The sequence below is a fragment of the Polychytrium aggregatum genome (assembly GCF_025602895.1).
Source record: "Polychytrium aggregatum strain JEL109 chromosome Unknown BJ171scaffold_3, whole genome shotgun sequence".
NCBI classification, from domain to species: domain Eukaryota; kingdom Fungi; phylum Chytridiomycota; class Chytridiomycetes; order Polychytriales; genus Polychytrium; species Polychytrium aggregatum.
The window spans coordinates 1,312,431-1,326,836 of record NW_026516205.1 but is presented as its reverse complement, the minus strand read 5'-3'; the positions used below and the strand labels follow the sequence as shown (position 1 = coordinate 1,326,836).

Sequence of the window (14,406 nt, the reverse complement as noted above, 5' to 3'; positions counted from 1 at the left end):
TTCACATGGTGCACCAGCTTTCCCAGTCGCACCAGCTTTCCCAGTCGCTCCTGCCTTCCCAGTCGCTTCTGCCTTCCCAGTCGCTCCAGCCAGCTGAGCGCGATTCTGCCCCGCGGACCTCCATGGCCGCCCCCCTCACGCCGCAGTCGATACGTTCGTCAGTGCTCGCGCCAAAGATACGGCCCACCCAGAGTCTGAGTGATACGCTGCAGCTCCTCAACTTTGGCGCTGACGTCGACCTGGACTCCGACGACGACGATGACGACGACGACTTTGAACTCTGGTTCGCCATCGCGGGCAGCACCACCACTCCTCCCGAAGGCGACATCCACACGCTGTACCAGCAGGCCTTTGCCAGCATCTACGAGCAGACCCGCCACCCGCAAGAACTGTCCGTGCTGATTGCCGCAATCGCCACATCGCGATCTCCCCTGACGATCCGCACCATTATTGGACTCTTTGAGATCGACCTCCGCGTTGTGCGCCGGTGCGTCAAGGACCTAACCCCTGTCCTCGACCCGGGCAAACTCGGCGAGGGCAGCCAAGACCAAGCCTATATCAAGGCCCAGGGGCACCAGCTGGTCGTCAGTTATCTCCTTGGAGACGCATCTGCCGACCAGCCTTTCCACGTTTCCGCGCGGTTCCACATGGCCTTTGCCTCGCAATGTCTGCAGGCAATCCTCGCGAACGTGCCTGCTATCAACATCTGCGACATCTATGACTTCCATGACAACATTCCCGATCTCGAAGGCAAGATCAAGGCCAAGATCTCCCCCTCGCTCCGATATAGCACCATCCATTGGGTCACGCACTACCTGTGGTGCTTGCATGACAAGTCCTTTGACCGGCAGATCTGGAAACAGTACCGCGCCTCGGGCTTGGGGAACCAGCTTGCTCAGCTCCTCGAGAGCCATGTGTTCTTCTGGCTCGAGTGCGGGTCCCTCACCGGGCTGATCCCAAAGCTGACGGAGCAACTCGGTCTGCTGCAAGGAACGCTCGCCCAGGCGCCCAACTCTGCCGTCGACGACGCCACCAAGGCACTTGTGTCGGATACATATCGATTCGTCCGCGAGTTTATGGATCCAATCATGTCGAGTGCCCCACAGGTCTATTATTCGGGATTTGCATTCACGCCAAAGGAGACTGTGCTCTACAAGAAGTATGCTGCCCAGCTCGAGGACAAGATCCCGTTCCTGGTCACAACTGGCCTCGACCGCCACTGGGACAGCCAAGAGTTCGGCGACACGGGGCGTACAGCCGAAGTGCGCTCCACTGCCATCTCGCCCGACGGCCGCTGGATCGTCTCGAACTCATCCGACCATACCATTAAGCTGTGGGACGCCGCCACGGGCAAAGTGGAGAAGATCTCCGAGGAGCACACAAGTGGCATCGCTGCCGCAACCATTTCGCCCGACGGAGGATCAATCATCGTCGTGGCAAGTGACTTTACGATCAAGCAGCTAGATATCCGCACCGGCCAGCTCAGGAGAACCTTCAGCGGTCATAAAGCCGATATGGGATCCGCGTTCGTCTCCCCCGATGGCAAGCTGATTGTCACAATTAGCTCGGCCAATGGAAGGATCATCAAGATCTGGGACACTGTCGCCTGCCAGCTGCTACACACTCTCAGCGAGCACACCGACGTGGTGAACTCGGTTGGCATCTCGCCCGACGGACAATGGATTGTGTCTGGCTCGGACGACAAGACCCTCAAGGTGTGGGACGTACCCACGGGCCAGTTGAAGCAAACGCTTGCCGGACACACACACTTTGTGGACCGCCTGACCATCGCTCCGGACGGCAACTCTATTCTGTCGCACGACTGGGAAAACCACCAGATCGTCTGGGTCCGCCAGAGAGGCGAGTTTGTTCGCTCGGGCCAGCATCTTCGTAACTTTGGCGTCTCCGCCACCCAGTCTGCTCCGACGACCTTGGCTTCGTCCGCTTCGGAGTGGAGCAACATTCCTGGTGCGCCTCAGTGGATACGTCATGGCCGCTTTGTCGTCAAAGTGCCCCAGACCACCGGCCGTCGCGAGTTCAGCCCCTTCACTGCGGTCGTGTGGACCGCGGCGGCAAGACACCAGCCGACCTGCATCTTGGTAAGTTTAGACTATCATGTCTCTTGCTCCTGCTGCTGCTCAGGCTCGATGGCACACATGCTGACCTTGGCATCTCCACAGCCGATATACCTCAACACTCCGCAGACCCGTATCATATATGCCAAGTACCTTGCCGACTCCCCCGATCCAAATCACCAGTCCCAAAGTGCCAGCATCCTTGCGAGTCCCGAGATAGCAGCGTTCCTCGAGGATCAGACAAGACAGATCGACGAAGCCAGAAAGCTTGAGGAGGCGAGAAGGATTGCCGAGGAGGCCAGGGCAGTCGAAGAGGACAGACGTACGTCCAGATTCCATCTGTCCGTCAAAACCTCATCCAAGAAGCCCCACGACCTCCTCAAGAAGCTGTTCCACTGAGTCTGATTTGCCGCACTCGCATCTTCATTCAGCAAAACCAGAAAATACCAAGCCGCAACAAAATCTAGTTACATGTCATCGACTCTGACACGAAGGAAGCAACTGCATTTGCATGGCGACCTCATTCTTCAGCCCCTGATCTTTGTTACTGGAAGTCATTGCAAATCTTTTGAGCTTTTGTGGACTGAATTGATCCGCTTGAATGCACCACCATCGCGGCAACTGTGGTGCCAACTTGCAATACAGTCCAGATCGCACTTGACGCCGTGTGCCAGGGGAACAGGACGGGGCGATTTGTCTGAGCGGCATCAGCACAGCCGATATACCTCAGCACCGAGCCAAAGTGCTGCATGGACAGATGACATTCGCGACCATGGGTGCAGCATGCGGATGCCAAGTCGACTTGGATGCATCCCGCGGTCATGGTCTGGAACAGTCGCTCGCTTGCAGCCCCCGCCGACACCCAGCAGGCCGACGGCGACCAGCAATGTGCATGGCCATCTCTTCCACAGAGAGTGCTCCACATGCATGCATCGTGCGTCATCCAGGCTCTGCATCCTTCCCGCTCGCTCCAGCACCCTCTGCGCGTCGGCATCCTGGCTGGTTTCGCGGTTGGTATCCTGGTTGGTATCGTTGCTGTTTGATCCAGGGCCGTGTTTCGATGCCGTTCCTTGTGCGGCCGGATCGCAGCGCTGATTGGCGGCGATGGGATCACGGGGAGAGCCATCCTGGCTTGGGCGGCGTTCGCGTCGTTTCCAGCACATTCGAGGACCTGCGTTGATCCTCGGGCGAGTGCGTGCGTGCGAGAAATATTGCCACTTGCAGTCGTTCCGCACAGCACCGGATGCGTGCCTTGGGGCATACGGCCCTCGAGATATAAATTGCCGCGGGCACCTCGGCAAGGGAGGTCCGTCGCTAACTTCAAGCAAGCAAGTCTCTCAGCTCACTCAGCCCACTCAGCCCACTCACTCAGCCCACTCACTCAGCCCAGCACTTCCCTCTCAACATCGCCATGAGCCTCTTCCTCTTCAACTCGGACCCGTTCTTCCAAGATCCCTTTGAGTACGAGCGCCGCGTGTTCGGCCGCATGAACCATCTGATGAACCGGCTGATTGCCGACGACCGCCTCGCTGCATCTGCACAGGAGGGCGAGAAGCAGCCTGAACAGTCCTCGGACAACCAGTCCGGCAGCCAGTCGGAGGGCCAGTCGGTGTCGCGCCCGGCTCCCAGCGGCTGGGGATTCTACAAGACCCCGCGCCTGGATGTCATCGAGAACGAAACCGAGTTTGTTGTCAAGGCCGACCTCCCCGGACTCAAGAAGGTAGGCGTCGAGTTGCATGTCCATCCGCAGCAGGGGATCTTGTCCATGCCTGTCCATACCTGTCCATACCTGTCCGTGCTTGTTGCAGCCGAAACAGCACCTCCGACTCACAACCGCACATGTTCCCACCACAGGATGACGTCCATGTGTCGCTGCTCGACGATGTGCTCACGATCGAGGGCGAACGCCGCTCCTCGCACGAGGAAAAGAAGGACACCTACCACATGGTCGAGTGCTCGTACGGCCAGTTCCAGCGCAAGATCCGGCTTCCCCCGACTGTGGACGCCCAGAGCATCCAGGGCAAGATGACCGACGGTGTCCTCGAGCTCAAGATTGGCAAGAAGGCACTGCCGCCTCCTCCCGAGGCCAAGAAGATTGCGATCAACTAGAGCCCGTGCCAGTGCAAGCCCAGCAATAGTTGCGCCGTGGTCTCTCTGGAGACCGCCACAATCAACATCCATCGGTTGCTCGACACGATTCAAATGTGTGTGCTCACCCTTGTTGTAATGCCGCTTCGATAGAAGCCTTTCAGTTTATTCATGATTGTTTGAGTGTTGGCGGGTGCCGTCCACTTCTCGACATCCACGACTGGTTATGAGGATACTGTTGGCAGCATGTCTTGTGTATTCGACTGTCGATTTCTTCTTTTTGGTTCAATATATCCACTTGTCGAGCTGCAGTGCAGACACAGATGGGCACCGGGATGCACCATCCCATGCATACCGTCCAGCCAAGTTGCATCTGCCTGGGAATCAGAGTGACTGCGCGTCGAAAATTTTTGATCCCGCTTCAAACCAGATCCGCCGCTGGCTTCAGCAGGACCTCCCCTTCGACCTGCCCAGCTTCGTGCCCTGAATCTGCCACACACCACCATTCATCACCACTGTTGAAGGAATGTGGAGGTGCTCTCGTTCCGCAAGCCGTCGCCCGTGCTCGCACATTCTGTTCCGGCGGGCCAGGACGGCGTCTGAGCCATTCGCGATCCAGCTCGACAGCCACTGTCGCCGACACATTTCCGACAAGCCCCCGCCGTCGCTGCAAGATATTCTACAGCGGGCAACCGACTCCAACCGGAGCCAGCAATCGGCACGCCCGGCAGCTTCAAAATCGGCCCGACCTCCGGATGGCTGGAAACGGGATAGTGCTCCCTCTCGCTTTGGAGGCTACCAACGGCCGCAATCCAACACCACCACTCCCAACAACAGCAGTCCTTCGTCCAGAGACGGCGACTCTTCAGGCAGTCCGCGGACACCGGGATCAAGTGGTTCATTCTCGAGATCCAACGAATTATTCTCCAGGATCAACCGTACTTCGGGATCATATCCGTCCTCTGGGTCCGATCGCCCAAAGTCAAGCGGGTTCTCGCAGCCGTCCAAATTCTCGTCGCAGCAGCCCAGCCGATTCGACGGCACTCCAAAGCCAGAGTGGACTGCCCGATCCGATGGAGCCTCCAAGTTCACCGGACAGTCCAAGTTCGATCGGACCGGGAGCAGCGGCAGTAACAAATTTGACCGGGCTGGGGCCAGCAGCAAGTTCAGCCGCAGCCCCATGGACTCGATCCGCCCGACGGACCAGCGGTCGACCGAAGGCTCCTCCGGATCGCGATTCGGCCGACCGGCCGCTGGAGGCTCATTCAAGGGCGGCTCCAAGGCTGGTGCGGAGGCCAGCGACGCCAACTTCTATGACGAAAATGCGGCCATCGACGACGCCAGCGACTTTGATGACGGCGTGGACGATCGCGGCAAACAACAGCGACACAAGAAAGGAAAGGGCCGCATCGAAGTCCAGGTCGACTCACCCAACCTCAAGCCCAAGAAAGGCAAGCCCACCCAGGGCGCCCGGCGGCAGCAAGACAACGACGATGACTTTGATGACGACGACGAGTTTATGGAGCGAAAGAAGAAGAAAAAGGAGCAGCAGAAGCCAAAGGAGATCCAGGTGCCCGAGGCCATCACGGTGGCGAATCTTGCATCCCTTGTCGGAATTTCCGTCGGTATGTTGAACAGCTAAAGACGGCGGCATCGATGGAGCCGACTCACGATCCAATTGCACAGTCAGCGACGGATCCGCTGCTGAGAGAAGCGGTACCGCTGATGGCAGAAGGGATACCACTGCCTAAAATGTGACTGGCTGCATGGATAAGCCTGACGCTCACTCTTGTTTCTTCCCCCCGAAATGAAATGTCTGGCATATGGACGTCAGGTCATCTGTCCAAGAAAATGAAGAACCTTGGTTTCGATGCCGTAACACCGGACCTTCGTATGTTCAGTCCCGGTCGAGTCGCATACTTGAGCACAATCTGCGTTGGTCTGGCGAGTGGGCTTCGGACCAGGAGAGAGCATGGCCGTATCCTTCCTGATGCTAACGGAATGGATTGCTGCGTCTATCAGTCTTGAACCAGGAAATGGCTGGCCTGGTTGCCCAGGAGCTCAACGTCATACCCGTCATGCTCACCACGACCGCAGTGGATCTGGAGCCCAGGTGCGCATCATTTTGGTTGCAAATCAGCGAGTCGAGTCGTTGATTCGATTTATATCAAATCCTTGGTATGCGGACACTTGCCGAGTACCCGGCTGCTTGTGCTCGACCGCGCTAACCGAGAATCTCCACCATGGTCCACCGCAGACCCGAGCCTGAGTCCTGGTCCGAGTTCCCTTTGAGAGCTCCGATCGTGACCATCATGGGCCACGTCGATCACGGCAAAACCACCCTGCTCGACTCTCTGCGGAAGACATCTGTTGCAGCCGGAGAAGCCGGCGGAATCACCCAGCACATTGGCGCGTTCTCGGGTAAGACCGCTGTCCGATACGACGATCACAGCAGCGGCCGGGTTGTGAAAGCACCGCTAACGGCAGGCGCTTTGCTCCTCCTGAATGCTGCAGTTACGCTGCCCTCCATGAAGCACATTACGTTCTTGGATACACCGGGACACGCCGCCTTCACCGCCATGCGGCGACGTGGTGCAAAGACCACCGACATTGTCGTTCTTGTGGTTGCCGCCGACGACGGAATCATGCCCCAAACCGTGGAAGCGATCAAGCACGCCAAGGAAGCCGGGGGTAAGTGGAACCGAACCTGGATTGACCACGTTCGGCTGGGTCTGCACATGCGGGACGGCATCTGGACAAATACACCAATGCTGTGATAGCTCTGCCCATGTTGAATGCTTGGAGCATCCATGGCACCGCGAGTGTTGTGAATGCTGACACAGCCACGTTTGCTCTTGCGTGTAGCGCCCATCATCGTCGCCATCAACAAATGCGACAAGCCACAGGCCAACCCGGTACATACCACCCCGCCGCCAGATGAAGCATATCCATCACAGGATCGAGGCTAACCCATATTCCGACCAAAATCGCAGAGCAAAGTCAAGGAGGAACTTACCCGATACGAAGTTGTTGTCGAGGACTATGGCGGCGATGTCCCTGCCGTCGAGGTCTCGGGTTTGACGGTCAGTTGCCGAACCGGAGAGTGTTTGGAAATCTTGCGTTGGACCTGGGCACACCCTAAATTTCGCTCGCTCGTCCCAACCCTCTCGATCTCACTGCTTTCAACAGGGCCAGGGTCTCGATAATCTCGAGGAGACGATCCTGGCAGTCGCAGAGATGATGGATATCCGCGGTGATGCAAGCGGACTCCCAGAGGCATTTGTGATCGAGTCGCATGTTGCCATGGGCCTTGGGTAAGCTGTGCGCGGCTTTTGCTTTGCACCTTTACTCTTGGGGCGAGGTTGGAGGGCAGTGCGATCATGCCCCGGCTTCCAAGGATCGATGCTGACCTGTGCAAATATCCGTCTGTGCGCGATCCGTCAGCAACGTCGCCACGGTCCTTGTCCGGCGCGGCACTCTTCGCCCTGGCGATGTTATTGTCGCCGGCACCACTTGGGGCAAAGTTCGATCCATGACAGACGAACACGGCCGTCAAGTCAAGGAAGCCGGACCCTCGATACCCGTTCGCATCAACGGCTGGAAGGGGCTGCCTTCTGCAGGCGACCAGGTCATTGGCGCCGAAAGCGAGGTGGGCCATTCACAAGACTGAACACGCATGCAGCCGCAGTACAGCTGCTAGTGGCAGCACATATCAAAGGCGATTGCTGCGTGCCGATGAGGAGAACCCATAGGTACAGCCCCGTATACCCATCTGTCCGATTGGACTCATGTTTCCTCCCCTCCCCTGACCGACCAGGCCCTTGCTAAGGACGTTGTGGAAACCCGGATCACTCGTCTGGAGCGCCAGAAGCAGCTCGAGTCGATCGACAAAATCAATGTCCAGCGCGAGCAACAGCGAAGAGCGCTCGAGAGAAGCAAGGCGGAGACAGGCGGAGAGACCGAGCCCGAGACCCCCGAATTTGTCAAGCCGACGGTCAACATCATTCTCAAGGGTGAGCGGGCCTGAGCCCTTTGCTCGTGCCATTGGGCTGTGATGTTCGTCTGTGCCGTTGGCTTAGATATTAACCTATTGGCATGGTCTCATGGAACTCGAAGCCGATGTCGATGGCTCGCTGGAGGCCATCACCGATGCACTCGCTGGCTTCCCTTCCCATGAAATCGAGCTCAAGATTGTTGGCTCGGGCGTGGGCAACATCAGCGAATCTGATATTGACCTTGCCGAGGTTGCTAAAGGTTAGAACGGCGGTGGGAGGTGCATGCGACACGGGATGCTTGGAGGCGATTTGCTCGCTCAGGATGTCGGTCGCGGTCGATCCTATGCCCCCAGACGAGCCAAGGGGAGTGGCAGAGCAAGCCAGACAGCCGAGACTCGTCCAAGGGCCATTTTTGAGCTAACGATGTACCAATTTACTTGTATGCAACCAGCCTCCATCATCACCTTTAACCTGCCCGCAAGCCGATCGATGCAGAGCATGGCCGAATCGCGGGCGATCCCCATCCACGGGTTCAAAATCATCTACGAACTGCTCGATCACGTCAAGGATACCCTCCTGGAGCGTCTGCCTCCAGACGTAGCGTTCGAGGTCAAGAGCGAAGCCGATGTACTGCAGCTCTTCAAGATCAACACCAAGAAGAACCAGTTCGAGACAATCGCTGGATCGCGTATCACCACGGGCAAGCTTGAGAAGGAGTGTGCTGTCCGGGTGGTCCGTGCGGGAACAACGCTCTTTGAAGGTACGCCTGGTCTCGTCCGACATTACGCATGAGTGAGCAGAGCGAACGCCGTCTGAGCTCAGTCGCTGGCATGGTCCTGCGAGAGCAGATAGATCAACTGTCTTCTTGATGTGCACACTCGAGCGGTCATCATAGCTCACCCCAGGGTTCGCCGTGGTCCCATTATGCCTCTTTTTTTGCAGGCAAGATCAAGACCCTCAAGCACCACAAGAAGGACATCACCGAGGCCAACAAGGGAATGGAGTGCGGTATCGCAATTGAGGGCTTTGAGGATCTGCAAGTCGGCGATGTGATTCAATCGTTTGTGCGCATTGAGACCCGGCGCAAGTCGCTATAGCCCTGGTTTGACCCGTCGCCTTGGCCCATGGGAGCCGAGATATGCAATGCGAATACAGTTATTCGATACTGCCATGGCAGAGATTTGTTCATCCATGATGTACACGCCTATCCATCGCTTGCACCAAAGATGATGACGATGACCCAGAACACTCGGCAGATACAGCCCGCTCGTGGTGCATCACACAAGCACGCTGCTCCATTTCTCTTCCTCGTGCAAGGACTATATTTCGTCGCATCGCATCGCACCACACCCAGAACGATCCGTATCCGACCCAGCCCAAATCAACTTGACCCATTGGCGTGGATCTCACAGAGATCTACTGGGCTTCGGACTCGATGATGAATCTGTGCACCCTCTCCAGGAACAGGTCCGTCTTGAGCATGTCATCGTGGGTGCCCGTCAGACTCGTGTCTAACTGTGCATCAGGATCCATGCGCTGCAGGTGGCGATGGTAGTCGATGCTCTGGTCGAGATCGACGAGCTCGTCATCGGTGCTGTGGATAACCAGGTATTTTGTGAGCGGATAGCCCTCGGACGGCAGGGTGTAGAACTGAGGCGATCCCTTCTTCCAGACCTCGACGTCGCTGGTGAAGGCCATGTCGATAAAGTCAATGTAGCTCGGCCAGCGGGCGATCAGCGCCGGGATGTCGTAGATGCCTTCGACGCCGATGATGCCCTTGACCGACGACCACAGGGCCTTGCCCCCCAGCGACTCGAGAAAGTGAGGATCGAGGTGCAGGAGCCCGGTGATCTGACCACCGGCCGAATGGCCGCAGAGGTACAGCTTGGTTGGAGGGGCAAATGCGGCGAACGCTGCGTTGGGCTGCGAGAGCCAGGCGATTGCCTTGGCGCAATCCTCCACATGGACGGGGTGTCGAGGCGACTCTGGGTCGTTTTTGACGCTGAGGCGATAGGTGACGCATGCCGTCGGGATGTTGCGAGACGCAAAGAAGCGCCCAAGGAACTCAAACTGGGACTTGTTGCCGCCACGCCAGGCTCCTCCATGGATGTAGACGAGCCAAGGCCGGACGATGGTATTGGGGGCACTCTCGGCCGAGGCGGGCAGGTACAGGTCCAGCGACTGGCGGGGCAGAGGGCCGTAGGCCAGGTTCTTGAGCTCGGTGACGGCCATGTCGATTGGGCGGACTGGTGGCGGATGGATGATGGGCAGGCAAGCGAAACCCGGAGAAGGCGACGCGCTGGCGAAAGAGGAAGGGCGACGAGGGGACCAAACAACGGATGGTCGGCCGCGAGTGGTTGGAGCGGGCAGGCACGACGATCCGACTGTGGGAGGCGGGCTGAGGGTTGCTGGAGTCAAGTGTGGCATATCGGCTGGCACAGTTTATGCAATAGATCGGGCCTGTGGACGGCTCATAAGAGAAAATATGGTTGGATTGTATTGACGACTGAAGATAACCGAATGACAGCAAGAAACCAAGGCGAAAGAATAGTTGAAAGACAGCCATGTTCAGGGGCGATAGAAACAGAGTCCGAGGAGAGAAAGAAAGAACCAACGAGGTTGAAAGCCATGGTGACGAAGGATGGCAGAGGCGGTGGTGGGCGTGTCATGATCCGGCTGCTCATGAAACTCGACAGAGCCGGAGGATTGCTGGTGCGTCCCTGGTCTTCAGCAGCCGTTGTAGAGCACTGTTCCAAAGGCAGCACAATCGCTGTAACCAACCAATCCATAGCACTGGAACACTGCGCCAGAGTACTTGAGATCGACATCCAAACTGTTGCTGTTGACTCCGCTGTTTCCGATGATGCTTGTCGCTTGATTAACGCAGTTCGCAAAGTTGGTGTTCTGGGCCAGATCAGTGGAGCCGATATTGCTGAGGGAGTTGTCGCAGGATAGCAGCTGGTTCTGGTCCGACATAAGTGCGTTGCAACAGCCGCTCGAGAGCGTATAGCCCGACTGGGCATACACGGCCTGGTACTGCGAACACCAGTTGCCACCGGCGCTGCTGTAAGTGATTCCGGCGGATGCCATCTGAACCTTGTTTGAGGCAACGCCAGAGGTGACGACGCCGTTGAAGGTTGAAACAGCAATGATCGAGATCACCGCAACACCGGTGGTGATCTTTCCACAGCCACAGCAGCCGTTACTGGCATGAGCCACCTTGGACAGCTTCTCACTGACGCCGAATGTCTTGGTGAGGTCCTTGCGGAGGAGACCGTCAACACCCTTCTGGACTCGATCAGTGGGGCCGTTGGCTGGAGCAACTTCGGTGAGGACTTGAATCGTGGGACCACCGGGAGCCTGGGCATCCACTGGAGCAGGAACCTGGGCCTGAGGATACTCGGAAGCGGGAACCTGGGCCTGAGCATACTCGGGAGCAGGAGCGGGAATCTGAGAATACTCGGGAGCAGGGGCAGGAGCTTGAGGATACTCGGAGATAGGAGCTGGGGCCTGAGGATACTCGGAGGCAGCAACAGGAACTTGAGGATACTCGGAGGCAGCGACTGGAGCCTGGACATATACGGGAGCTGAGCCGGGAGGCTGGGCACCCACGGGGACAACAACGGGAGCCTGGGTCGAGCCAGTCAGAGCCGAGAGATTTGGGATGGAGCCTTCGCGCATCAGCACGAGGAAGACAATCGAGCAGATCGAGCTAGCGATGGAGCACCAGGTCGTCCAGTCCTGGGCACCAAAGGCAGCCAGCGACCAGAACGAGATTAACAAAGAGATGATTGCCAGAACGGCAGCAACCCAGAAGAGAAGACGGTAGGTGACGAGCTGGAAGACCTTGCGGGAATAGAACTCGGTCAGCTCGCCGCTAGTACGCTTGTTGCCAATGTCGTTGAGGATGAGGAAGGTTGCCCAGAGCGAGTAGAGAGATGCAGCAACACCGATGACGGCAGCAATGTAGCCACCCCACAGCAGAGCCGGCGACGTGCTCGACAGGCCACTCAGGCCACTGAGACCGGAGGTCCCTGGGGGTGTGGTGGTGGCAGCGAGGGCAAGGTTGATTGCGTTTTGGAACATGGCTGCAGATGGCGGGTCTCGGGTGCCAGGCGGAGGTGGTGAGGCAGAGGTGGTGAGGCAGATGCTTGGACGGGACCGAAAGCCAACGACCGACGGCCCTCGTGGGATTATTTGTGTCTTCCACGACCCCAGACAGAAGGACAACGACAACATGGAACGTGGCCTTGACGGGTCCTGGTTGGTGTGTGTGCTTGGGGTCCACCGCCAAGCCACGGCCACTGGATCGCTGTGAAGGGCCTTTGTTACAACAACGCGGCGGCCAACCACGAAAAATTGATGGGGCTTCCAAATGCGGCCAAGACCGCCGCTTTCTCGCTTGCCGCCACTGCCAGCCAGTGGTGGCGTGACGCGGCTGCCCGGTGCTGGTGTGATTCGTAGGACGACACCAACAACGCGGTGCCGGCGTCAGATGGAACACGCATGTCGTCAACGGCCAAACGACCCATGGCATTCACCGAGCTGCGCAGAGGGACAGGGACGGGCGAGAGAGGATGCACGCAGAGGTGGATACCATTCAGAATCAAGCCATCCCACAGCCCATCCAAATCGAAATAGGACATCCCTGCCAGCCGATTCTCGGCACGGAGGATTGACCGAGCGGATTCAAGACGATGCTCCAGAAGCCAACCAAGCCCACCGGATCGCCAGCAAAGACAATGTGTCGTATGGGTGTATTCAGAATCGGAGGGGCGACAAAGCGCCGAGCGCAGGGGCGAGTTGGGCGGATTCACCCGAAAGCTTCGTAAGTGGTACTTGAGGACGACTGGTTGCTCACGCCCTCGTCCCAATCAAGCCGTCACCGTTGATGGTATCCGTTTCCATGCCATGGATTGCAGATGCGTCGCCGCTTTCAGTCGACCTTTGGTGCCACTGGGCAGCCATGATGCTGTTCCTCGGAACACCATAGCCCCGTTGGTAGCAGTCGCCCAGCACGCTCTGGCTGATACTGTATTCCTGACTGGCCAGTTCGTGCAGAATTCCAACGGCATATTCCGGATCCAGTGTTGTTCCAAAGCCCCCAATCAAGCATCGAGCCACGAGGTGACGACAGAGCCAATCGCGTTCTGATCCAAATTGACAGCGCTGGAAGAACATCGCGGCCGTCGCGGAGGAGCTTGCGGTTTCCCTGCCCTGGATCGACTCTTCGCCAAATCCAAACTCTGGCGTGTCGCTCTCTCGTAGCAGCTGAGTTGCCCTGGTGTTGTCTTGGCGAGTTCCGCGGCCGAGGTAGCAGCACCAGCCCATCATGAAGGTGGCAATCGGTTTCATGACCGGGTCGGCAGAGAAATCGTGGACCAATTCCCAATAAGCAAATGCTTCTCTGTCGCTCTTAGTCACGCCAATTCCGGTCAAGTGCAACCAAGCAAGCTCGAAGGCGGCCTCGAGGTTCTTGCCATCGGCAAGGCCTTGATATAACCCGGCAACAGTAGCCCAGACGGGGTCGTTGGCTGGCTTGACTGGCTTGCCCTCGGATAGCTGGCGAGCGGTGGCGAGTTGGACGGCAACTTCGCCAAAGTAAATCCGTATAATCGTAGCCTGGGGAATGTTATAGTCGACCTTCAGTGTGTGCAGCAATGGATTGCTGTCAATCGCAAGAGATACAGTAGATGTCTGGCGAGACATCCCCAAAGGGTGGGGAGGGGTAGAGTCAGGCTGGACTGAACTCCCACCCGAGTGAGAGCTAGGAGCCACTGCGGTCGACCCTTCGGGTTGCTGATCGGGCTTTTCTGGCTGAGGCGACACGTTCTCACCATTCGCGTATGGCCCAAGATCAGAGACGATATTCTGGAAAGTGGGGCGTGCAGTGGGATCTTGGTGCCAGCAGGTTTCGATGAGAGACCAGATGTTGTCGGGAATGCCCTCAAATCGTTTGGGTCGCCTGCCGCTGCACACAAGGCGCTCGACTGTACACTGGGTCAAAGGCTTGCCGTCGATGGAGACCCAAATGTAGTCGCCGTTCTTGAGCACTTCATAGAGCATGATGCCAAAGGCGTAGATATCGGTCGTGTTGGAGGATCCGCGGGGATTATCGTCGTCGAGCATCTCCGGGGCCATGTAGCCGAGTGTTCCACCGATCGACTGGCCAGGTCGGACAATCGAAGCAGCAGAGGTGTGTTTGGTGCGGGACAGGCCAAAGTCGGAGATCACAGCGTGATATCCAG

The 14,406-nt window shown here is 57.8% G+C and overlaps 4 protein-coding genes across 4 annotated transcripts; 2 read left to right on the top strand and 2 right to left on the bottom strand.

The window, feature by feature from the left end:
- The first annotated feature begins 3,245 nt into the window (after positions 1–3,245).
- Positions 3,246–4,486, top strand: BJ171DRAFT_488612 (HSP20-like chaperone). Its single transcript, XM_053109397.1, is given in 3 exon segments — positions 3,246–3,427; positions 3,441–3,795; positions 3,930–4,486. The coding sequence occupies 2 exon segments, from the start codon at positions 3,487–3,489 to the stop codon at positions 4,182–4,184; spliced, it is 564 nt and encodes a 187-aa protein (XP_052971215.1). The 5' UTR covers positions 3,246–3,427; positions 3,441–3,486; the 3' UTR covers positions 4,185–4,486.
- Positions 4,487–5,343: 857 nt separating this feature from the next.
- On the top strand, positions 5,344–9,255 carry BJ171DRAFT_418999 (uncharacterized protein; the record flags this gene model as incomplete). Its single annotated transcript, XM_053107369.1, has 13 exons — positions 5,344–5,788; positions 5,998–6,054; positions 6,186–6,276; positions 6,421–6,584; positions 6,678–6,854; positions 7,029–7,078; positions 7,157–7,246; positions 7,353–7,477; positions 7,608–7,812; positions 7,981–8,176; positions 8,280–8,417; positions 8,610–8,918; positions 9,101–9,255. The coding sequence occupies 13 exons, from the start codon at positions 5,344–5,346 to the stop codon at positions 9,253–9,255; spliced, it is 2,202 nt and encodes a 733-aa protein (XP_052971214.1).
- Positions 9,256–9,360: 105 nt separating this feature from the next.
- On the bottom strand, positions 9,361–10,474 carry BJ171DRAFT_488606 (Alpha/Beta hydrolase protein). Its single transcript, XM_053109396.1, has one exon. The coding sequence runs from the start codon at positions 10,388–10,390 to the stop codon at positions 9,575–9,577; it is 816 nt and encodes a 271-aa protein (XP_052971213.1). The 5' UTR covers positions 10,391–10,474; the 3' UTR covers positions 9,361–9,574.
- Positions 10,475–10,696: 222 nt separating this feature from the next.
- BJ171DRAFT_488605 (uncharacterized protein) lies at positions 10,697–11,943 on the bottom strand. Its single transcript, XM_053109395.1, has one exon. It carries the CDS (start codon positions 11,837–11,839, stop codon positions 10,886–10,888), a length of 954 nt encoding a protein of 317 aa, XP_052971212.1. The 5' UTR covers positions 11,840–11,943; the 3' UTR covers positions 10,697–10,885.
- Between the last annotated feature and the right edge of the window lie 2,463 nt (positions 11,944–14,406).

Bases quoted from the DNA above. Each gene is read 5' to 3' on its own strand.
- BJ171DRAFT_488606 (XM_053109396.1), bottom strand. From the start codon at position 10,390: ATGGCCGTCACCGAGCTCAAGAACCTGGCCTACGGCCCTCTGCCCCGC.
- BJ171DRAFT_488605 (XM_053109395.1), bottom strand. From the start codon at position 11,839: ATGCGCGAAGGCTCCATCCCAAATCTCTCGGCTCTGACTGGCTCGACC.
- BJ171DRAFT_488612 (XM_053109397.1), top strand. From the start codon at position 3,487: ATGAGCCTCTTCCTCTTCAACTCGGACCCGTTCTTCCAAGATCCCTTT. The intron at 3,796-3,929 runs GTAGGCGTCGAG...TTCCCACCACAG, and splicing joins ACCTCCCCGGACTCAAGAAG to GATGACGTCCATGTGTCGCT.